General features: G+C 42.5%; 1 protein-coding gene across 1 annotated transcript; it reads left to right on the top strand.

The window, feature by feature from the left end:
* Positions 1 to 15,649: 15,649 nt before the first annotated feature.
* Positions 15,650 to 20,446, top strand: LOC125751132 (V-set and immunoglobulin domain-containing protein 1-like). Its single transcript, XM_049029694.1, has 6 exons — positions 15,650 to 15,780; positions 15,965 to 16,312; positions 18,042 to 18,392; positions 18,704 to 18,823; positions 19,224 to 19,270; positions 19,411 to 20,446. Exons 1-6 carry the CDS (start codon positions 15,747 to 15,749, stop codon positions 19,534 to 19,536), a joined length of 1,026 nt encoding a protein of 341 aa, XP_048885651.1. The 5' UTR covers positions 15,650 to 15,746; the 3' UTR covers positions 19,537 to 20,446.
* Positions 20,447 to 25,954: the final 5,508 nt, after the last annotated feature.

Below are 25,954 nucleotides of genomic sequence, written 5' to 3'. Positions count from 1 at the left end.
GACAAATATTCTTCTTAAAAATGTGAGAGGCCATATTGTGTTCGTCACAGGAGAAAAACCCAACACAGTAAACTACTCCTGCGCTGTCAGTCAAGCTGCTGCTAGGCAGTAATAAAGCTAGAGGTGTGTAACTGGGTTGGTCTTTCTGTCTGTTTATTTATTCAATTTATTTATTTTATTTTCTGAGGAAGTTGCATCTACAGCAATTTCACTATCTGCCGTATGCATGCTTGTGCATGAAGGCGCACTCTCTCTCCCTCTCTCTCTCTCCCTCTCTCTCTCTGTCTTTCTCTCCCTCTCTCTCTCTCTCTCTCTCTCTCTCTCTCTCTCACACACACACACACACACACACTTTGTAATTATATCATTGTGGGGACTCTCCATTAATCTCTATGGGGAAAACTATCATCCCAACATGAAGACCTCAACCCCTACCCAGCCCTAATCATAACCATAAGTAATCAAACAATATACGAGACACACTGCTAGAGCTGTAGATCTGGGTCGGAACACGATCATGCTCTTTTGTGAGGGTGGGATTGTTAAATAATAAAAAGAAAATGACAATGGCTGTACATTTGTTAAGTCAGTTGTGTTTCTACAGTCATTGTATCATATTCCACAAGCTTTTTATTCTACAGGATCTACAAGCCAGTCAGTGCATTCAGTGGGGGGTTCAGGAGTCATTAGGTTCTGAAAAATGTGTTGCATTAAAAATATAATGTACTTTTGAATACTTGTTTGTAGATACAAGTACTCCAGTACTTTAACTGAAGTAAAAATAGAACTGAAAAACTTTCACTTGAAATGAGTATTATTTGATGAGGAGTATCTATACCTTAACTCAAGTAATGCAATTGAATAGTGACATACAGCTGTAAGCTATTTTCATTCGTTTGTCTGCTGAGTGCTTCTCTGCAGTGCTGCATATGTTTCCACTGGTTAGATGCAGCTCAGGAAGACTGACCCACTGTCTGCACTGTGCTGGGCTCACTTTTGCAAAGAGTAAAAACCACACAGAGAGAACAATAACTGCTTCATGTAAGACCCTGTTTCCTCTCTACCTCACCCAGGTCACGCTTTGAAGTATTCAGCCTAAGATATTTTATTCAAACAAGCCACCAATATTATTCATACAACTGGACATTTGACTGGAGAACATGATTGCTACATATCACTACCCTGTACATGAAATAGAATGTACAGCTTTCACAACTGAGCTTTGGAAAAGCAAACAGTCCACATCTCTAACCACCAGAGATCCTAAGGTTCCCATTTATCATGGGTTTTTTTAATTCACATTCTTTTTCTTCACACTGAAAACTCCATCCATGAATCTTCCAGCATGTATCCTGGTCAGCGTGATGGTGACAACACCACCTATATCAAGTGTGACTTAAGGCCAACACTTTGAAGGGGAGAGTCAGAGTAAAGACTGAGGCTTGTTACAGCAGCATTGGGGCACAACACAACAACATCATTCTGAATCTAAAAGAAATGAATATATATATATATATATATATATATATATAGTAATAATAAAAACACAAAAATAAGAATATATTACATATAGCGGAACATTATAGGAATATCAAAATGACCAAAGTTACACACAATCCTATTGCATGTAACATTATTGCTCATGTATCAGATATTAGCCTCCCAAAGGAAGCTGCCACACAGGGAATAATGCACTGGCTCAATGCAGTACTGCACATCAGAGAATAAGGAGAGCAATGTTGCAGATCAGCATCAGATAGAAACTGTATCAGACCACAGTGTACAGGGGAAAAGTCCAATGAGCAGAGTGCAGATTATGAAGCCTGACTGCTGTGGGGCCCAATGACCCGCGTTACCGTTCCGTTACACACTCTGTTACCGAAGGAGCTGTCCCGGGCCTCCATAGTCTGCTGGGGGGGTGAGAGGTATCACATAAAATCGATGACAGCCTTGTTATCATCCCGCTCTCACCCATATACCTTACAGTGCCAAGGGGCGCCCCCCAGCCGAACCGGCCTTCTTCACCAGTTTGGTTTATTTCCTTGGCTCCCTTTCTGTAATCCCTCCTCCCAAACAAACCGCTGTGTATAATATCACTGATGACACTACGGTCATCAAATGTGCATAGCAATGTCCTGCACACAGCAAAGCACTTTAGTCTACTTACCAAATGGAGATGGCACTGATAAGGAGAACAACCAGGTCTTTGTAGGAACCAACCATCTCAATGACCAGACCCTGGATATTTTCTGGCTTAGTCTGTGATTTTCTTAGGTGTTTTAGCTCACAGCAACAGACAAAACACAATAGTTCGTAGTAACAAATACAAGCCAACTTTGTGACACTTATAAAAACACTGCATGGCTTAAATGGTTCATTAGCTTAATTATTATTATTATTATTATTATTATTATTATTATTATTATTATTATGTATCGTTTCATTATTTTTCTGATTTATCTGCAAATTTAAAAATAGAATTAGGGAATGAATCTCATTTGTAACCTGGAAACAGCCTGTACTGCTTCTCCGTTGAATAGTCTTAACCCCCAAAACATTCAGGCATTAGTTCATTCCATAATTCACTATGTACACAGTATTAACTTGTATTCCTACTGCTGGGCCATAAAACACAGAGCATCTCCACACCTTCTTAGACAGCCTCTGCAGGGATCTCCTTCCTGATGATGAGAGGGGTCTAAGCATGTGGACATTTGGGATAATGTGAGTTCAGAATTAGATGGTCAGCTGTACGACTTCAAGACTGTAATCAGACTCATTGCCTTTAGTTATAATGCAAACACAGAGGTGTCACCTGCAAAATTCAGGATCTTCACAGACTCATCTCTGGAGCATCAGTGATTTGTTTAGAGACTGAAGAGAAGGGGGAGAGCACAGAGCCTGGAGGAGCTCAATGCTGAGGGTCAGCGTGTCTGATGTGTGCTGTAAGCATACAGATGTCTTGCATTTGTAGAACATTTTCTTTGTGCTGCTGTTTATATGTGTTGTTGATGCTGCAGTCAGTAATTTTCCACTAGCAGTCTCACCTCTGCATTTTACAGGAAGACTGACCGACTGAGAGCAGGGTGTTTGTGTCACACGTCTCAGTGAGCGAAAACCACACAAGCATCAGGTCCTCAGCTCAGTCCCTCTGCTTCACTAGAAAAACCACAAACGGTATTTTTATCTAAAAGGGGGTGAGCAAGTGAGATGTTATTGACAGCATGAATTCATCTACTAACATTTCAAATTCAAAGCTAAAAGCAGCATGTCCAGGATGTCAGTAATACCACTTATCAATATCAACAGTTTGCGTGCAATAATGTAGAATAATGTAGAATTTTGCACAGTTTAGTTAATATCTGCAAGATACTGGTCAGTAACATTATAGGGTCATGTTGCTGAATCTCATTGTTAAGCTTAAATGAATCTATGCATTTTTCAGGCAAATCTGAGCATCTTACTTGTGTTTGTTTGTGTGGAGTGGCATCCCATGCAGGTTGGTCTCTGCCTGTGCTCTATGCTTCCTGAGTTGGGCCACACCCCCTCCAGACCTCGAGACGAATTAGAAGTTGTTGGATAAATTAATAACAAAAGATAATAATACAAAAGTCTTTCTTGCTGTCTAACCTCTGATTACAGCATCAAAATTCTGATAAGTGGAAAATATGTTTAGTCTGTTGCTTGATGGTGAGATGTTTCCAAGAGGTGAACCACAAAGAGCACAGTCATTTTCAAGGTTATTTCTTATTGGTCAGTGTGAAAGGCTGCGTCATTACTATAACGCCGGGCTCAGCACAGTGACAGCACCTGCGCTGCACTGTAGATCACAAGCCAGGCTGCAGACCATCAGCCCTGAAAGTTAAAACAGGACTTGTGTATGTGTCATGTGTTGTTTAATGAAACTTTACAGGACAGAACATAGTGGATTCACTTTCCTTTGCACTACCAGTCCAAAGTGTGGCCACAACTGCTTTTAATGCATCTGTCTCTTTGTTCACTATGTTATTCACCTTATCATAAATGGCCCCGAAGCAATTGAATAAAGCATATCAGTAAAGAGCTTATATCAAATATTGCAACTAAGAAGAAAAGTGTTCAACATCTAAAATTTTTCTCAAATTTTACACTCAGCCCACTTATGCTTGGATGACAGCGTTACAGACTCTTGGCATTCTTTCAACCAACTTCCAGATGTAGCCACATGCAATGCTTCTCCAACTGTACTGAAGGAGTTTCCACAAGTTCTAGGCGCCAGTTGGCTACCTTGCTCTGGTACAGGGGAACACGCTGGATGGGATGTCAGACCATCACAGAACGTATCAATTTAACTGTGTAAATATCCCTAACTGCTACCGCATTTCCAATCTGATTACAGTTTGATCCATACATTTAGAATCATGTACCCTGGCAGATTTGGGGGGGGGGCAGCACTTTGCAGGGGCCCGTGATTATCTAAAATCATATGTAAAATTGGGCAGAGGTGTTACGACTACAAGGCGCCCGGAGCACAGACAAAAGCGCAGGACGCCTGAAGTTGAGGGAACATGGGGTTTTTAATGAAAGCTGAGGCAAACGTAGACTGACAATACAATGACCGGACTGGGGAAACAAACTGAAATGCAGACTAAATACATTGGACTAAGGACAACAACAGGAAACAGCTGGTGAACACGGGGAATTCACATAGGGTTAACGAGGAGGCGTGGCACACAGAAGGAACGGACGATCGGAGCAGGACAGGACCCCCTAACACAAGGGGCAAAGCAACAAGGACCGGGGGGACACAACAGCACCTGGGGAGACAAAAGCAACAACATCAATGGGGCACAGGGAATAGCACGGACACACAGAACTAGGACAAGGAAGACAACTCAAACAATAAGCCACAAAACACGGGAAATGTGAACAAAGACAAAGACACCAAAGACAGAAACACAGGATTAGGTAACACTAAAGGGGACAACGGAGGGACCACACCAGGGAATGAAGGCACGGAGGGATGAGGAGGAAACACAGGGGACACACCCACAGGAGGTACATAGGGACCCGCAGGGGACGAAGACACAGAAGGACGTGGAGCACACACAGAGGGCACAAAGGGACAGGCAGGGAACAAATATACAGAGGGACAGGAAGGGAACACGGGGGGCACAAAGGGACCAGGAGGTTCTGAAGGATGAGGGGGAAACACGGGGGTCACAAAGGGACCAGAAGGTACTGAAGGATGAGGGGGAAACACGGGGGTCACAAAGGGACCAGAAGGTTCTGAAGGATGAGGGGGAAACACGGGGGGCACAAAGGGACCAGAAGGTACTGAAGGATGAGGGGGAAACACGGGGGTCACAAAGGGACCAGAAGGTACTGAAGGATGAGGGGGAAACACGGGGGTCACAAAGGGACCAGAAGGTTCTGAAGGATGAGGGGGAAACACGGGGGGCACAAAGGGACCAGAAGGTACTGAAGGATGAGGGGGAAACACGGGGGTCACAAAGGGACCAGAAGGTACTGAAGGATGAGGGGGAAACACGGGGGTCACAAAGGGACCAGAAGGTTCTGAAGGATGAGGGGGAAACACGGGGGGCACAAAGGGACCAGAAGGTACTGAAGGATGAGGGGGAAACACGGGGGTCACAAAGGGACCAGAAGGTACTGAAGGATGAGGGGGAAACACGGGGGTCACAAAGGGACCAGAAGGTTCTGAAGGATGAGGGGGAAACACGGGGGGCACAAAGGGACCAGAAGGTTCTGAAGGATGAGGGGGAAACACGGGGGGCACAAAGGGACCAGAAGGTACTGAAGGATGAGGGGGAAACACGGGGGGCACAAAGGGACCAGAAGGGAGCAAAGGCACTGAGGGACGAGGAGCAAAAACGGGGAGCACATAGAGACTAGAGGGGATTGACGGTGAAGCAGGATGGGGAGTGAGCACTGGGGGCAAGGAACCAAAGGGCAAGGGCAGCCGGGAAGCTGGGGGGACCCTCAGCGGACATACTGTGAAGGCCGCTGGAGCAGTAGGCAACCGCGAGGCCAGAACAGGGGTTGAAGGGGACCTCAAGGGTGGCAAGGGGACAGGTACAGGGGCTGGTGGAGATGGCGAGGAGGGGGTCGAAGGGGACTGTGGCGGAAGGGAAGACAAAACTGTTGTTTCGGCAGGTGGGGGCGCAGGCACAGCTGGTCCAGACACCAGTGACCGACGAGGCACTGGAGACCGGGCTACTGCTGGCCAAGAAGGTGCCACAGGTAAGGTCGGGGGCACCTACCGAACTGGAGTCTGGGGGGGCAAAGGCGTGCCAGGGAGTCAACCCCGACTTCAGTGTCCTCTGCCTTTATGGGAGACTGGGACTGGGCTCTCACGAGGTGGCGTGTCAGCTGCCAGGACTGGCATCACGGGGACTAGCTCCTTGGGAGCGGGCATCACGGGGACTGGCGCCAGAGCAGGGAACTCTGGCGCGGAGACCTAGGGCACCGGAGCAGGGACCTCAGGCATGGGGACCTCAGCAAGCCAGAGTAGGGACTTTGGGCACTGGAGCAGGGACCATGGAGGGTGCTGTGGGAGGCGAGGCCAGGATCCTTGGGCGGCGATGGTGCAGGGACCTCAGGCGGCAGCAGCGGCGCAGGGACTTCAGGCGGCGACAGCGCAGGGACTTCGGGTGGTGCAGCCAAAGCCGCCGAGTCTGGAGCCCCAGGAACCATAGCAGGAGCCACGGGGAGCTGAGCAGGATCTGGAGCCATGGGGAGCTGGGCAGGATCTGGAGCCACGGGGCGCTTAGAAGGAACAGGAGGATGTGAAGCGCAGGGACCTCAGGGGGTGCTGCAGGGACCTCCGGGGGCAGAGCTGCAGCCATAGGGACAGGAACCATGGGGTCCAGTGGCACATCAGGAACCTCAGGCGGTGGCGGCACTGGAGCCTCTGCAGGCACAGCAGGAACCTCTGAGGCCAAGAGGGTGAATTTTCACGCACCTCGTCTGCAAGATGCACGTCTTCGGACAGGGACATCGTTTCTAAAATGTCCCTGCTCCAGTAGGCAAGTGATCGAGCCAAAAAAGGACCTTGTCTGTTAGACCAAAATATGTTGCTGTGGCTTCTCCTCCCTCCTTACCTTCGCCAGGGTCCCCTTCATCTTCTTACTCACCTCGCTTGGTGCCCCCTCCAACTTCCTCCTTGCCTTCTCTGCCTGTTCCTCCGCCTACCTCCTCGCTCCTTGCGAGGTCCCCTTCGGCTCCGGCTTCCCGGTTGCCTGCGGCCCCTGCGGCTACGACCCCTCACCATTGTTTCCTGTCCTTTCCCTTCCGGCCTCCTGTGTTTGCTGCTTGTCCCTCTGTGTCTCCTCCATTCACTCCTAGTCCTTTTGTTCCTCTGCCTGTCTACGTTCCCTGTGGTCTGTCAGTGGTTGTCCTGTTTCTTGTCCCTGTGCCTGTTCTGACATTTTAAAACAAATTTGAGGAAGCATTTCTTTACACAGCGTGTAGTTAGAGTATGGAATAGTCTTCCTGCTAGTTTGGCGCAAGCTAAAACCCCGGGTTCCTTTAAATTAGAGTTAGATAAGATTTTAACAACTCAGCTATTAATTAAGTTGTCCCCAAACAAGCTTGATGGGCTTGTTTGCACAGTTTTTGTTTGCTTTCACTTATAGGAGTCAGCAGTACGCCTACATGATGATGCCGCAGGGATTTAAACAATCACCGCATGCCTTCAATCTGGATTGAACATTTGGATGGATTGAATCTAAGAAGCACAGTGATGCAGTATGTGGCTGACCTGCTGTCTGCTGACACCTTGGCTGACTGCCATTGAGATTCAATACTGCTGCTGAAGGTCTAAGTGAAAGGGGGGGCATGGGGCGAGCAAGGCTAAGCTGCAATACTGACAAGACTAAGACCTGGGCTGTGAGATCAGCCATGGGAGCACCGTGCTGGTCCTTATGAGGCCTCTGTGCGGAAACAAAGGGGGACACTAAGGATGCCGATGGTCTGTTTCGCAACCATGAGGGACTTCTGGTTGCACTTCTGTCACCGGTTGACATTTTCATAATGGATGGTCTTGAACTTTGCGTGAGGGGGGAGGTGTTAAGGAAATTTTAAAAATATGGTTTATGAGTTGAAGAGTCTAACCGAAATATATAAAGCTAGTTTCAAACAGGGCAAGGAGGCAGCACAGATGACAAGAGACAGCACCGACCAGGGGGAGCCAGTCATCTCCCCAGCAGACCGAGTACACCTCCGATTGTTAAATCACAGGGGATTCAGGATGAAATGGCAAGAGATGCAGGTCAACACACAGGAATGTTTGGATTGGTGGTGTAATATGTGGGGAGGTTGGCAGCAAGCTGTTATGAAAGGGCTTTTCTTAGGAGCTGTGATTATTATCACTCTGATACTAATCTTTTGCTGTGTAGATCCTTTAGTCTTCACCCCAGTGAGCAGAGCTCTGTCTCGACAAGTGACAACAGCTGCCATGTCAAAGGTGGCAGCAGGACTGTCAGGGGTCATGAGTAAAATCATGAAGAAATGTATGTTATGGACTTTGGACTGCAGCACTATCAATTAACCTCCACCATTACCTTTGGGAGTTCATTATACACCAGTCCTCTTCATTATTTAATGACAAACCCACTATACCCCTGATGCCTGAATCTGAGCGATCGTAGTTTATGAGCTACTGTATGCCAGCCATGGACCCTGAAGGGGGGCCGAGCCTGGAATGTTCTCCATGTGATGTCATGGGGTTTCTTCCGGTTTCCCCCCACAATCCAAAAATATGCCAAGGTTAATTAGAGTTGCCAAACTGCCCATGTTCGTGAATGGTGTCTGTGCCCTGTAATAGGTTGGCACCCTGTCCTGGGTTATTCCCTGCTTCGTTCTAATAGCTTCCACGATAGGCTCCAGACCATCCCTGGCCAGCCCTCAGAGTTCTGTGGAAGTTAAAACCACTTTACTCAAACAACAGACTAACCAAGTCTCAGGCAGGAGTAAGCTTCAAAAAGGGAGCTGGTCATTACCTGAACAGATGGGGAACATAAGAAGGAGACTAGAGCTCAGCTGACAACATAAAATGTAGAACACCTCTTCATATAGGAACCAAGTCTTTGGCTAGAAATTTCTACAGCCATTTAGTTATTTCTAGAAAAATATACAGAGCCAATGAAGGAACCTGATGTCACAGTAACACAGGTCACTGTCCATGGTGCTGAATTCTCTACTTGATGGGCTGCTGCTGAATGAATAGGCCAGCTGGCCAAAGTGTCTGTGTGCTTCCACTGACTGGCAAAATACGGAAAAAACTTTCTCCACCCCGGAGGGAGCCCAGACTTACCTGTCTCAGAACATCACGAGACACTGAACAGGTGGCGAATGACTTTTCTGATCGAGTAATAGTTAGGAATAATAGTTAGGAAACAGTCTTCAAATACTGTATCTAAATTTGCAGTTGCAGTTCTGTCATTTATGGATTCTTACAAACTCTCGGACCCCTGGAGAAGTATCAATCCCACCTCCAGACAATATTCTTTTTTTCTCCATCTGTTCATCACTCATATTCAAGAATAGATTTTTGGACAATAAATATGCTGACCCAAACTTGTATAAAGAAAGATTGTCAATCCAAGTTGAATACAATAACCTTTCCATTGAACAAACTGAAAGACTTTTACTGAAAACAAGGCAAACCTATTATGAACATTGCTATAAAGTTGGTAGTTTATTATCTTATTATTTTCTACTTGTAACTTGTCCATAGTGTAAGATATGTGCCCTTCCTTGGTCCCTATGCTGCCTGGATTTGGCTCCAATCTCAATGCACTGTCAACAATCTGATACATTAAAGATATATATAAAGCAACTACTAAAGCGATACGATCTTCTCTGTCTTCAGGTACACTTTTATAACACCTCGAACATTTTAACAGTTAAGCAATTCAAGGATGCTCAGAATTAACAGTGACACATAGTGCAACAGGCTTTCATTTGCAATAGAAGGTAAACGATTACTGGAAGTCACAGGCTGCTGTAAACACCAATGTCCCAAATGGTTTTTCAGCAATATTACTTGATCCATGTGATCAGGATGAAGCAAACTGTGCTGTGCTCTCACCATGTCACCAGCTGTACTAGATACTCCTTCAGATGATACGCTTTCTGCTGGGATGAAGAGGTAGCTCTTCACCAAAGCTGGAAGCAGTAGAGGATCCACTTGTTTATTCCACCACTGCGACACATCACCGCTCAAGCTTACAGAATCCGTGTCTCTGTACTGTAAGATTTCCTCCTTAGCTCTCTCCCCTGTGGTCTTCACTGGTGCTCTTGCAGTGAGAAAATCCCAAACATCTGGCCTTCTTCTTGGAAGGTACATCATCTATGGAGTGGAGAAGCAAAAAAAAGACGGGATTATCAGTTGTGTTTTATGGTAACACTATATAATAATACATGCATCTTCAAATCAACATAGTTTTATGACCTTTGGCACAGTTCCTATCAGAACAAACTCTCTCTTCCTCCCTGTGGGCTCCTGTCACCTTCTCTTTCAGCTGCCTGGTCCTCATTCAGTGACCACTGTCCCCTGCCTGACAATAATCAGTATAATCCAGATTCCAGAGACTTGCCGTTAGACTTCCTTAAACTACAAAAATAGAGATAAATAAGACAGGAAAACTCAAGTAAGAAATAGGAGGGAAGGGGGATTATGATGTTCATGATTATCATGTTCCTGGTGTCGTTGTCATCCAGGAAAGCCAGGATCAAATGCAGACTCATAGTGGAGTTGGTCTTGGAGATGTGTAGCAACACCAGGGTTCTGTCTAAATCTCTCCTTCATCTGGGACATTACCGGTAGATCACTTTCATCTGGCTGGAAATGCTTCTGCAGTTTGGCCTGGATTGGGGAGATCACTGAGATGGTGGGTATCTTCCCTCAGTGAGGAGTGTGGTTGCCGTCTCCCCTCTTTATCTTCCTTGAGAACAGGGTGTTCAGCACGGCAGGCTGCTGCTCCCAAAAACACTCTGACATGTCGATTGAACCGATCCGTCTTGTGGAAACATCAGGGACCAGCTTGTGGTTTGGCAGGTGTAACTGGGCCTGTGTATCATGTGGAATTTCTGCTGCTTTGGGCTTCTGTTAATAAAGTTACCTCACTTTCGGCAGAAGCTCTGACACCCTGTCATCCTTCAAGGATTTTTGTGAGGTCAGTTTCAGTGTGTGCATGATGCATCACACATGGGGGTCCATCTCTGCACCAACTCCAGCCAGTATTGTGTTTTTGCGTTATCCATGACAAACACTGGGTTCTGGTCTTTCATGTTCTACTTGCATTAAACTTCCTGCAGTGAAACTGCTAGATTATTCCCTGTGTGAGCCTCATTAAACACTCTGGTCTGTAGAACGTGGTTTTGAAAATCCCACTCATCATTAATATAGTGTGCTGTGACCATCACATACGAGTCATTGTCACAAGACGTCCAGCCATCAGCTGTTACTGCAGCTCTTTAGGCATCGCTCAGTGACTCGGCTACTGTATCTGTGTCTCATTTTGTCATACAGCACAGGGATTCGTCTCTCAGTGAATCACTTACTATGTGGTATGTGATACCTTGGTTGTAAGATTTGGAGGAATAATTGGAAGCCATCCTTCTCTATAGCACTGTAAGGCTGGATATCTTTACAAATCAAAACAGCAATGGCCTTGGATATTGCCTTTGAACGAGCAGAGCTGTTAGCTAGTCTGGTGTGAAAAGTCTTCTTGCTATGGGACCACAGGGGCCAGCCAAGTGTATGTCATTGCTTCAGTGAGCACTTGCATGGGTCAAATTGTTCATCTCTCTTAAAAAATCTGAAGCGTCGCCAAGGATTTGATTTGTAGCGGTTTGGCTCAGGTTGCACAGTAGCTCTTCCTTTTCAGGATCTGACCGGCCAGACACGCCTCCAGCTCGCGTGACGTAGTTGAGAGACTTCAGGAGAATTAGACACTGACAGCAGGGGAGATGACAGAACGCACTCGAGAAACAGCTTATAAAGGGGTAATAAGTCTAAATAGAAAATTATTCCTCAAATATCATTACTCATATTTTTAAATAGCAAAGACATATTAATAATTATACATTAATAAGTTGGATTTGCAAAGATGTTAGAAACAATAGATGGTGAGTTCACTTTTTTTAATGAGGGCACTTGTATTGCGCACCGGTGAAAATCAGTGAATCTTACCGTCCCTACTGCCTAAAATACTTCTTTAAAAACAGGAAACTGTTTTATGATAATTTGCATCACTTTGGGGGGAGGCGGGGAATAGATTTATATTTTTTTGCCCCTGCCCTTAAAACCAAGCAGGACTAAGTGTGTAACAGCAGCTGCTGCTGCTGAGCTGCTTCAGACAGAACTATCCTCAATTCACCACTAGGGGGTGCCAACGCTGCAGCTTCTTTTAATGGTTGATCTTTTTCAAAGACAGTTTTTTTCTCTCCCTATGCAATTTTAACAAACGAAAACTTAATTTAAAAACGTACTTTTATAGTAACCATTTAATCTAATAGTAACTATTTAATCAAAGGAATAGTCCTTATTAATCCACGTAAATCGTCTGAACTATGACTAGTAATGGTTTGTGCTGTGGTCCAGCAGTATAAGACAGTTCTCCTCATTGAGCTAACCATTCAGTGGGAAGCAGGTATGGAGGGTGTATGGGAACAGAAGAGACTGAAATTTTCAGACCTTGCGGAACAGTGCAGGGAGGCAGGATACAGAACCACTTTTTACCTGGTAGAAGTTGGCGGCCGTGGTTTTGTGGGGATATCAGCTGTCCAGCTCCTGAGAGGTTTGGGGGTGTGTGGGGCAAGCCTTCGGAAAGCAACCAAAGATCTGGCAGAGGAGGCAGAGAAGAGTAACTTCTAGCTGTGGCTGAAGAGGAGGGATACATGCTGGGGCACCATCTAGCTCAAGGGCAGGCTGCAGGGGGCGACTTGCCCCTGTTGCTGCCCCGCTACCAAGAGACATTCTGGGTTCGAAGGGGTGAAACATTGAGGAATGGTGGTACCCGGCTGATAACCCTGCAACAAGCCAACCTGTAGGCACCGGAGGAGGTGCGTCAGGCAGCAATGCCTTAGCAGGCAAAGATCTACCTGTGTTTATATACTATGAGGTTGTCTCGGTTTCTGTGGTAGCAAACTTATAACTTATAAATCACGTTAAAACACATCTTCGGTTTTCTGCTGACAGCTGTCAGTCTTATTCACTTTTATATCTACTATTTTTTTACTGCTTCATAAATACATGGATGAAGATCCACAGCTGATTTCATTTTCAGACATATGGCCCCAACAATGAAGCAGGAGCACTATGTGATGGCAAAGGAAGAAAATGGCAGCTGTCAAAGACACTTGGTCTTATGAACACAATAACTCTAAAAGTATTTTATGGATCATATGCAAATTCGCAGGTACATTATCAGTTTGACAAAGTGGAAGTGATCAAATTTTGAGACAGATCACCCAAAAACTAAAGCAGTACCACATAGTGAGACCAATGTCAGCTTCAGGCATTTGATCCTGTTACTGTGATAACTCAAAAAGTATATCACACAGAGATAAATTGCACAAAAAGTGAAACAACAGTGCTTAATGACATCCTGAAGAAGGATGAGATAATTAAAGGTTTATCCTTGTGAACAGGACCCCTCTATTTTTTATTATTACTGTATTTGATCTTTGCACACCTCAGAATCACCTCAAAATTGGAAAACTGGCACTGAAAGACAGAAGGCAGCTGACAGAAAAAATGGAGCCTGCAAACACAATCTGCCATCTAAACGTATTTCGTGGATCTTTTTTCTATCTTCCTCTACATTATTGTTGAGGTCAGTGATACTAAAACTGCAGGGTGCAAGATGATTTTCTAAATATTGTATAATAAGATTTCTATTGATTTTTTTCATTGCTACCCCCCACCCCCCCTTCCCCCAAGATTTGCCATGTCCCCTGAATGCCTAGTTTTCTCTTTGTCTGATTATCTCCCATTCTACTGTTCTCCCTTTTTCCTGACAATTGGAACTGTTTTATTTGCAAGATTTAAACTTTACAGTAGACTACTGTACCGCTAGATGGCAGTGGTCACATACTGATGAATGCTTGGCTAGTGAAGTGCATTTAATGTGGCTACAGAGCAAATAAACTGATTCACCGTTTACTGTCATGGACACCAATTAAAATGTTTGCTTTAAATGCAAATGTGTAAATGTAAGCAGTAAAGCTACAATTTACATTCTGTCTGCATGATGGAAATGACACTTATTACTGAATTAGTGAATGCCCTCTCGCAGTGTCTCAGCACAAATACAAAGAACTTTATATACACTCAGTATCTGTTCTTGTTTATCTAATTGTTCTGACAGTGGTTCTCTAATTGTTATCAATTTGGGTAGCTGTTAAGGAGTAAATTAATAAATACACTATTGGCACACCTGACAATTACACCCGTAGGCAGCTATAACAGCTGCCACTCCTCTGGGAAGACACTCCACAAGTTTATGGACTGTGCCCATAAAGAGCATTATCCAGAAGAACATTTGAGAGGTCAGGCACTGATGTTGAACATGAAGGCCTGCTTCGCAATTTCCGTTCAACTTCGTCCCAAAGGTGTTTGATGGGGTTGAGGTTAGAGCTCTGTGTAGGTCAGTCAAGTTCTTCTACACCAAATGCACCCAACCATGTCTTTATGGACCTTGCTTTGTGCACTGGACATGGGCTGCCTTCCCCAATCTGCTCCCACAAAGTTGGAAGCATACAATTCCCCAAAATGTCTTGGTGTGGTGCAGCATTAAGAGTTTCCTCCACTGGAACTAAGGTGACTAGCCCAACCCTGAAAAACAACGCCATATCATTATCCCTCCTCCACGAAACTTTACAGTTGGCACACTGCAGTCAGACAGGTTCTCCTGACATCGTCCATCAGGCTTCCAGACAGAGAAGTGTGATTTCTCTCCACAGAACATATTTCTACTGCTCCAGAGTGCAATGGCAGCGTTATTTTCACCATTCCATGTACAGTAAAGCTTGGCATTGCGCTTGGTGATGTGAGACCTGCATGTAGCTGGTTGGCCATGGAAATTCATCCATTCTATGAAGCTCTTTTCACACAGTTTTTGTGCTAGGGTTAATCCTGGAGAAAATTTGGAACTTTGCATTTATTGAGTCAACAGACAGTTGGTGCCATTTTGCTCTATGTGCCTCAGCACTCAGAGACCCCACTCCGTTACTTTATGTGGTCGGCCACATTGCGGCTCAGTTTCTGTTGTTCTTAAACACTTCCACTTTGCAATAATACCACTTGCAGTTGAGTGTGGAATATCTAGCAGGGAAGAAATTTCACAAACTGACTTATTGCAAAGGTGACATCCTATGACCGCACCACAGTTAAATTCACTGAGCTCTTCAGAACAACCTACCTTTTGACAAATGTTTTAAACATGGCTGCATGACTAGGTGATTGACTTCATACATCACTGGCAATGGGTCTGAATGAAACACCTGATTTCAATGGCTGAGAGGTGTGTCCCAGTACTTTTGTCCATATACTGTATGATGTAAGTGTAGATTAGAATGCCTTTTCACTATTACTTAAATTCCTCTCTGAACAGCCAATCAGATCAGCCTGATGTGTGTCTTGAACCTCTCTGTTTCCTGCCCTTTCATCCCGACCACGACCACGATCTCTCACTTAGCAGCAGAGCAGTTTATTCTAAACAAGTGGAACCACAAAGATGTTCAGACTCTTTGGTCTTCTCGTTTTCATTAGTAAGGTCCTAAAGTGTAAAATTCTCATTTTTTAAATTGTTATATTTTCATAGATCCTGCCTGATGTGTATAAACACATCAGTGTAATAAGTACTTTGGCATTTTATTGTCATCATACTTAATAGTAATTTTGCTTGCAATTATGATATGTCACATTTATTATTGTGTTTTTCTGTTTTTCCAGACACTTCACTGGCTCTGGACGTTCTTCAGCCCAGTCTCCTGACGAGGGTTCAGCTTGGAGACAGTGTTACCCTGACATGCTTCTACCCAGAAGATGTTTCTTATGTCGCTTGGTTTAAGCAGGCTGTTGGTCAGAAGCCCCAGCTCATGGCGAAAAGAGATGGCTACTTATCTGGTGAATTTTACAGTGAATTTAAAAACATAAAACGTTACTCCTTACAGAATGCAAAGGGGAGTTTTAACCTCACTATTTCCAACATGGAGCCATCAGATTCTGCAGTGTATTATTGCATTGCCTGGTTCTACCGTGATATCTCATTTGGAAATGGAACCTTTGTCATAATCACAGGTAAATGAGACTGTAAGTATTTTCATATTTGCTTGTTTATAGTGTCCCGAAGATTGTCCCCTGTCAAACATTTTTGACAGTTGAACTGTGTTATATAGTTTACTACAGTTTGCTTGTTGTCAGGAATCTTCAGCTGAAAGCCTAAACTTCGTTTTATAGAGATGTGGAGAAAGTTACACATTGCAGCCTCTTTAAAATACATTAAAGGAAAATGGTTACATTTCAGTTTTGAGTTGATATATATATATATGTATATTACTGTGCAAAAGTCTTAGGTGACAAAGGAAATATATTCTTAAAGATTTTTAACTGAGCAGTCAGTGTATATTGTCTCAGAAAGACATGGTATAACATAAGAGTCGGATTTGCACCATTCAGAACTAATTTGAGAATGGACCTTAAATTTCAATTCAGTTTGTTAATCTGAAATAAATTTGAATTGCAGTTGAAAAAAGGATGCAAAATTACAATTCATTTTTGAATTTAAGGAAGCAGAATGAATACGGATTTGAATTCAAATAAATTCATATACATACTGTAGGTGTAGCTTTTAGCTATCTATTATTTAAATATGAATTACATAAACACATTAACATTGTTGCGTATCACTGTTATAAAAATGTCATCTTATTCAGAATGAAAGAATTTGAAGTGTCACCTAAAACAATAATTAAACTGTCATTTTGTGCACCGTGGTGGATCTGCTCATAGGAAAAGCTGAGTGTGTCTCTTCAAAGTTACTGCTGGCTGCAGTGACTGCAGTTTCTAACCCAAGAAACGTCCCAAACTCTTATACTGCGTCAAAAGTCAAACTAGTCCCTATTCCTGTCATGAAAGCTTCACATAATGTCACCGTTACCTGAACCAACCATGTTTATCAGAGGATGCCAACCCTTTGGCTGCAGCTTTCGCTGCACAGGCTGAGAGAGTCTTCAGTGTAGCAGGAAAAGATTTCAGGCTAGAATATTGCAGATTAAATCATGAAACATTTGACGATATTATGCTGACTAAATGTAATAATATAATAATAAATGTAATCATGTTTATTGGAATAAAGCATAATTGCATTTGCCATGACGTTTTGCTTTTTGCTGTAGTGGTTGAAAGGAGAAACTCACTTTTCTACGGTTAAGAAATTAGGAGCAACTTCATGAAACCAATGAATTCCTTTTGCTATATATACTTTTTCCATTAATGTTAAAAATAGACAAAATATTAATCAGCAAACAGTTACAAGTAAAAATAATACATTTGGCTCTTGCGTCAAATCATGCAGGTACTACAGCAGAATCCTCAAAAATATTAATACCCATCAACAGCTAAATATGCAAAAACAATGAATTCCTTCCTGTGGAAAAGGGGTAACATAAACCATGTTTCTTATTAATGTATATTAAAGCTGTTAAGGTATGTTAGGATATTAAGGTATACTTACATGCTGCTGATGAATGTTTTATGAATGCATTTTAAATGTATTATATAGGTGCAGTTAATGTAAAGCGTCACCGAAAATATATTAATGAACATTAATACAATATAAAGTGACAAAAATTTCAACTGTTCTCCAAAAAGTTACTGATTTCTTGGATGGATAGAAGAACCCAGCTTCAGTTCCCAAACCTCTCCAAAATTATGAAAGAAAAATCTTTGAGGAAAAAACCTTTGAGGATGTGTATTTTCCTTTTTTTTTGTCTTGAAGGGTTGACATCATGAACATTTTGCTTTTCAGGTAAAGACTCCAACAGCAGGACTGTGGTACAGCAGCCTGTGCCTGACACAGTGCAGCCTGGAGACTCTGTGAGCCTGCGGTGTACAATAGAGACTGGGAGCTGTGCAGGAGAACACAGTGTTTACTGGTTCAGACATGGATCAGGAGAATCCCTTCCAGGAGTCATTTACAGCCATAGGAACAGGAGTGATGAGTGTGAGAAGAGCCCTGAGGCTGGATCTCCTACACGGAGCTGCGTCTACAGCCTCCCCAAGGGGAACCTCAGCCTCTCTGATGCTGGGACTTACTACTGCGCTGTGGCCATGTGTGGGGAGATGCTGTTTGGCAATGGGACCAAGCTGGATATAGATGGTAACACCCAGTGTGGGGAGTATATCTGCTTCTGTTTTGCTTTTATTGCTATTAGGACATGAATTTATTTCTTATACTCTTTTGATGTATGTCATTTTTAATTTAAATGCACTTAATTACACAAATGTTAATTTAATGATTATTGAAAGTATTACATAATAAATCATATAGCAAAATATCCAAAATGTGTGGTAAAAATGGACTAGTTACAAAATCACTACTAAGAATTTTTTAACTTTAACTAACATGACCTGACCAAAGAGGAAATGTGTCTCTATATCATTATGCTGGAATCTATCTCTTTGTTACAGGCTGGTACAAGCTGCTGGATCCTCTTCACTCTGGCTTGCTGATAGTTTTATCTTGCAGCATTATTCTGAACGTTGCTCTCATTTGTATAACATGTAAACTGACCTGTACACACTGTGCAGGTACGCTGTCCGGCTTTATGCACTCAGAAGAGGGAAAAAATTTAGTTTTTAACAAAGACTGATGTGTTTATAACAAAATAGAATTGTTTAATACTAGATAAAATTTTGCATTAAAACCACTCTTGCGGGTAACCCAATAATAAAAAAAAAATCTTTATTATATTTCGCCTTATTTATTTTGGAAGATTTAAAAAAATAATTATTATATCTTTCATAGTTTGCAAAATCCATTTAAATATACATATTGCACCCTCAAACTGACATTTTTAGTCATTTTTACTTTCATTTTTGAGACACAAAGGATGTTGATTGCTTGAAAATTAGGAATATTATCTGACCACTGAATTGTGATACTGTGTGAAATTAAATAATATGTTTATGTGTTATATATTTTAAACAGATGAAAAGAACAGTGATATATCAAAAGCGGAATGGTCACGCGAGCAGGTATGGAATTTATTTCAAACAATAAATTGTCAGTAAAAAAACAAAACAAACCTCAAACTGATTTCCGTCATGGGATCAGCATTTTAAGTGCAATTTGTGCATATAAATAACATACAATTCTGCCATCTTTGTCTCCCCAGTGCCATGACGAGGACACACTGAATTACGCTGCCCTGAACCTTAAGAAGCCAAAACCCAGGAGACAGAAGAAAGACGGGAATAATGACACTCTGTATTCTGACCTCCGCTACAGAGATTATGAATAAAGATGCTTCTCATTCATGTCAGTCACACAGAGTGTTCAGGGTGTAGCTTTAATAATGTTCAGAGGAGGGCAGGGGAGCCAGTGCTTCTGAGACTGAATCACGGGATTTTACGGAGCACCGGTGCTGAGTTTGGTGTCAGTGTGTTTGGGGCGCATTTTTACTGGAAGTTCAAATGTTCAGGCCAGACTGGGGGCTGAGAGAGGATGAGAGGGGAGCCACAGAGATTATATATTCATGGCATGGGGGGGAATAAGTGGCTTTAATGTTGTGGAAAGGTTGAGTTGCTTCAATCTGTTCTTTGATGTCACATGCTTACTTTTCTCCCTTGTATACATGTACCATGGTGAATAGTTTGGGGCAAACACACGGGGAAAAATCGATGATATTAAACAGATGAAAGAAATTGAATGAAAATTTTAAGTGTTATTAAATTACATTTTTCGTTTAAAATAAATGGGGTGACATGGTGGTGCAGTGGTTAGCACTGTTGCCTCGCACCTCTGGGACTCAGGTTCGAGTCTCCACCTGGGTTACATATGTGTGGAGTTTGCATGTTCTCCCCATGTCGTCGTGGGGTTTCCTCCGGGTACTCCGGTTTCCCCCCACAGTCCAAAAACATGCTGAGGCTAACTGGAGTTACCGAATTGCCCATAGGTGTGCATGTGAGAGTGAATGGTGTGTGAGTGTTCCCTGCGATGGGCTGGCCCCCCGTCCTGGGTTGTTCCCTGCCTCGTGCCCATTGCTTCCAGGATAGGCTCCGGACCCCCCCTGATCCAGTAGGATAAGCGGTTTAGAAAATGTTATGGATGGATTTTAAATAAATGTGTACTGTACATATTTTTGGAGTATATACCTGTATATGTACCTGTGTCATTAATAATGATGTGGATAATAAAGAAAGAGGAGTTTAGTTTTTTGATCCCTGTCCTTTTATTTGGCCTAATTTTTTACAAAAGCACCTGCTGCTTGCATCCTATCTGAAACCTTCTACTGTTACAAAGTGGATTAGATGGGATTAGAAATGAAAAACAGAGAAACATTTCTGACTGAAAATGTCAGTGCAGATATTTTATGGAATTCATTCTTGTTTCTTGTATGAAAAAAATCTCCCCAGTTTATCTCCTTCACTTTTTTAGACCCTCTGGTCCCTCCCAGCTCATCACGGGACAAACAGAAAATCACACACTGTGGGTAATTCAGGGACAGAAATGCAGCTACCTACTCAGCCACTGTGCTGCCCCCACAATAAATACGAAAAGTAGAAGCACAAATCCCATTACTGTTTATTGCTAAAAGTGATATATAAATAAAACTGAATTGAATATCTATACCTTAACTCAAATAATGAAGTTGAAAATTGACATATAGCTGTGACCTCTTTTCATTTGTTTGTCTGCTGAGTGCTTCTCTGCAGTGCTGCATATGTTTCCACTGGTTAGATGCCGCACAGGAAGACTGACCCACTGACTGAACCCACTGGCTCACTTTTGCAAAGAGTAAAAACCACAGGGAGAGAACAATAACTGCTTCATGTAAGACCCTGTTTCCTCTCTACCTCACCCAGATAACGCTTTGAAAAATTCAGCCTAAGATTTATGTAATTTTATGTAAGCAAGCCACCATTATTATTTATACAGTTGACTGGAGAACATGATTGCTACATATCACTACCCTGTACATGGAATAGAATGTACAGCTTTCACAGCCGAACTTTGGAAAAGCAAACAGTCCACATCTCTAACCACCAGAGATCCTAAGGTTCCCATTTATCATGGTTTTTTTTAATTCACATTCTTGAGAGGTATCACATAAAATCGATGACAGCCTTGTTATCATCCTGCTATCCTGTTATCATATCTCAATGACCAGACCCTGGATATTTTCTGGCTTAGTCTGTGATTTTCTCCTGTGGAAATCTATCAGCATTTAGTTGGAGGTGTTTTAGCTCACAGCAACAGACAAAACACAATAATTCGTAGTAACAAATGCAAACGCAACTTTGTGACAATTATGAAAACACTGCATGGCTTGTGGTTCATCAGCCCGAGGTACAGTAAAACATGTTGGTACTTTTATTATTATTATTATTATTGTTTTATTACTTTTATGATTTACCTGCACATTTAAAGACAGAATTATATAATGAATCTAATTTGTAACCTGGAAACAGCCTGTACTGCTTCTCTGTTGAATAGTCTTAACCCCCAAAACATTCAGGCATTAGTTCATTCCATAAGTCACTATGTACACAGTATTAACTTGTATTCTCACTGCTGGGCCATACAACACAGAGCATCTCCACACCTTCTTAGACAGCCTCTGCAGGGATCTCCTCCCTGATGATGAGAGGGGTCTAAGCATGTGGACATTAGGGATAATGTGAGTTCAGAACTAGATGGGCAGCTGTACGACTTCAAGACTGTAATCAGACTCATCGCCTTTAGTTATGATAGCAAACACAGAGGTGTCACCTGCAAAATTCAGGATCTTCACAGACTGATCTCTGGAGCAGCAGTGATTTGTTTAGAGACTGAAGAAAAGGGGGAGAGCACAGAGCCTGGAGGAGCTCAGTGCTGAGGGTCAGCGTGTCTGATGTGTGCTGTAAGCATACAGATGTCTTGCATTTGTAGAACATTTTCTTTGTGCTGCTGTTTATATGTGTTGTTGATGCTGCAGTCAGTAATTTTCCACTAGCAGTCTCACCTCTGCATTTTGCAGGAAGACTGACCGACTGAGAGCAGGGTGTTTGTGTCACACGTCTCAGTGAGCGAAAACCACACAAGCATCAGGTCCTCAGCTCAGTCCCTCTGCTTCACTAGAAAAACCACAAAGGGTATTTTTTTACCTTAAAGGGGGTGAGCAAGTGAGATGTTATTGACAGCATGAATTCATTTAATAACAATTCAAATTCAAAGCTAAAAGCAGCATGTCCTGAATGTCAATAATAACACTTAGTCAATATAAACACATTTTGGATGCAATACTGCTACATAGAATTTTGCATAATTCAGTTTAATATCTGCAAGATACTGGTCATTAACATTATAAGGTCATGTTGCTGAATCTTACTGTTATTGGTTATTGTTAAATTAATCTGTGTATTTTTATATAGAGATCTTTCAGCCAAAATCACACAGTCAGGCAAATCTGACCATCTTAATTGTGTTTGTTTGTGTGGAATGACATCCCATGCAGGTTGGTCTCTGCCTGTGCTTCCTGGGATAGACCCCACCCTCTCCAGACCCCGGTGAGAATTAGCAGTTGCTTGATAAATGAATGACAAAAGATAAAAATACATTTTAGAATGACAATAAAGTCATTCTAAAAGCTCAGCATCCTAATCTCCAAGCACTGCATCAAAGTTCTGGTATCTAATATGAGGTGAGTGGAAAATATGTCTAGTCTTTTGTTTGGTGGTGAGATGTTTCCAAGAGGTGAACCACAAAGAGCACAGTCATTTTCAAGGTTATTTCTCATTGGTCAGTGTGAAAGGCTGCGTCATTACTATAACGCCGGGCTCAGCACAGTGACAGCACCGGTGCTGCACTGTAGATCACAAGCCAGGCTGTAAACCTACAGCCCTGTAAGCTAAATCAGGACTTATGTCATGTGTCATGTGTTGTTTAATACAAATTTACAGGACAGAAAATAGTGGATTCAGTTTCCTTTACACTTACATTTACAGTACTTACACTACACTTATACTACAACACTTACACACCCAATCCAGAGTCTGGACATACTTGATTTTGTGTATAGAAAATTGGACATCCGTAGACCAGAGGAGGGAGACATATTGGGTTTGTTATGTCTTAGGCCTTAGGCCAGAAGAGATTGTTTTGAATACTGTGTTCGCAGGTCCTGAAAACTTTGGAGAGATGGGCAGCGGAGATGGGGAGGAATGCACCTGCAGGAAGGGATTCGAAGCTGCCCCAACTGGTGCACAGAGAGTTATAGTCATGAAGTAGTCACAGTAGGTCATACGTAATATATTATGCGGTAGTACAAATGTATAAGTAGTCATCACATGTACCATATGTTAATCATGTATTTACAGTGAATCACATTCTATATCCATATCTCAAGTAGAAGTCGAGACATGTTTTGGGAAATACTGTAGGTGAACCAATAGAGCAGGAGAATTGTGTTTGTTATACGTTTGAACTTGGTTTGTTGGTGTTTTGTAACCAATCATGACTTAGAAGTCCTTATAGGGAATTGGGTGTTATGGTTTATCAACTGGCTGCTCTTTGTGCTCGGGGTACCTGGTGCCTGAGTGTGACTGGAGTGCTGTGCTGGATTGCTTGAATAAAGGAGAAAACTTTGCTCACCAACTGAGAAGTCCGGAGTTTAATTCCAAGTGGCTTAACTAGAGTTATTAGAGAGGTTGATTTATGATATTTCTTCCACACTTTTATTGCATCTGTCTCTATTTTCACTATGTAATTCACCTTATAGCAAAAGCCCTCAAAGCAATAAAGTAATGCATATCAAATTTCGCAACTACCAAGAAGTCTTCAACATCTAAAAATGTTCTCAAATTTCATTAATGGCTCAACAACCGTCTTTTACAATATGTAAAATTAGGCAAGGTGACATTTTGTCAGGGGCCCAGAATTTATAGCTTCGCTGCTGTGTTAATGTGTCTTTTTGTGCTAGCCACCATCAACTCTGGAGTTGCTATATTGCCACCTGGTGGTGAAGACATTATACAACATATGTATAGAAAAAGTGTAACCAATGGTTCGAGTGCAGAGTTAACAAGTTTAATTAATTATACTCACGGATGCCAGTCATGAAATCTATTCAAGGGCCCCTGTAAAGTTCTGGGCCCCCTTAATCTGCCAGGATACCCATGCCCTACTAACAACTTGAGTCCAGAATTTGTGGAAAGTCCTTCAGTACTGTGGGAGAAGCATTGCAGGTGGCTACATCTGAACGCTGGTTGAAAGAATGTCAAGAGTCTGTAATGCATCCAAGCATTTTTGAAGGGTCTAAAGAGAAAACAAGCCTTACTTTACAATTGTAAGAAAACAATTCTTATTTGAGACCTCTGCCCCCCCACCCCCACAATAGTTACCTTATAGACCCTGCTGGTTCTACAGAAATAGTTACACCCACTGCAGGTGAAGTATTCAGGTAAGATTCCTTCCTGAATGTTTTTATGCATAACCAGAGTCCAAAGGAGAAACAAGAAGAATATCTCATCACAACCTTTATTTTGAACAGCTTTATTACAGGACATCATGTGGTTCACCTAAAACAGCTGAACAAAGATTATTCTAATTGATTGATTGAGTTATCGTCATATGTATTAAGTACAGGATGTACTAAAATACAATGAAATTTGTACTTGTGTGTTTCCTCCAAGCCTAGCAGAAATGAAAATGTACACAAACATGACATAAATGACATGGAAAAATAATCACTTCACTTAAAAGTGTCATACAGTATAGAAGCAATACAGTATACATACAGTTGACATACAGTATAGAAGCAATTGGGTATAGAAATAGGATATCACAAATAATGATGTGAACTAGGGCCGCCACGATTAGTTGACGTAGTTCATGACACTGATGCTGAAAATCCGTCAACATCAATATTTTAAATAGAATAATTTTTATATTTTAAATTTAAATTATTTTAATAACATTACCATTATGATTTCTAAATTCATTATAACAAAATTGTTTTCAATTAATATCACTACATTATTATTGGAGTAGTTCAAATTATCTAAAAACAAAAGAGGTGGTTTTACACTGTGCAACGTTTCGATGGAATACACACAGGAAAACACACAGGCACTATTCTGGAGGCCAACAGGCCAACAGAGCAACTAACCCCAGAGGTTGACCAGGATTACACTACCGCTTTGGAGGACTATGTTTAGCCAGAACTAATACACATACAAGACACATACTGAGGGGGAGTACCTGCGGTGATGTGAACCTGACTGCTGGACTGCAGCAGGTCCCTAGCTTCCTCCATCTCGATCTCTGAACCCTCTCGCCCTCGCTGGCAGCACCTCAGGGCCTACAAATCCCAGCATTCAAGAGGTGAAAATACAGACCCAGAGGGAAATTGGGAATAGCCTGCTAAATGAGGCAGAAGTGAAAAGACCCTTTGTCTCTGCTCTTTACTCGTGTCTGTATAAATCTCACCAAGTGGGACTTTACAGATTAATGACTGGCGGAGAGTGTAAATGGAAATGCTGACAAGAAATCAGGAACATAAGGTGCTCAGGTAGGGCACACCTGGGTCCAGAGGGCACTTGTTCAGATGGAAAACTGAACAGGCATCTTTCGTGCTAAATCACAGCCGGTGCTGCTCAAGATGATGGAGAAATAAAAAAGTTTTGAATGAAAAGTCACACAAGAGTAACAGTGCAGCCTGTGAATGAGTCCTTGGTCAC

This window comes from Brienomyrus brachyistius, chromosome 10 (genome assembly GCF_023856365.1).
Source record: "Brienomyrus brachyistius isolate T26 chromosome 10, BBRACH_0.4, whole genome shotgun sequence".
NCBI classification, from domain to species: Eukaryota; Metazoa; Chordata; class Actinopteri; order Osteoglossiformes; family Mormyridae; genus Brienomyrus; species Brienomyrus brachyistius.
Note: the sequence above shows the minus strand (reverse complement) of the source record. Positions and strands in the feature narration are given on the sequence as shown.

What these genes read in the sequence shown, in the direction of transcription:
- LOC125751132 (XM_049029694.1), top strand. Translation starts at nt 15,747, where the DNA reads ATGTTCAGACTCTTTGGTCTTCTCGTTTTCATTA. An exon ending in GACCAAGCTGGATATAGATG is followed by an intron (nt 18,393 to 18,703) that starts GTAACACCCAGT and finishes TCTTTGTTACAG; the next exon opens with GCTGGTACAAGCTGCTGGAT. An exon ending in CGGAATGGTCACGCGAGCAG is followed by an intron (nt 19,271 to 19,410) that starts GTATGGAATTTA and finishes TTGTCTCCCCAG; the next exon opens with TGCCATGACGAGGACACACT.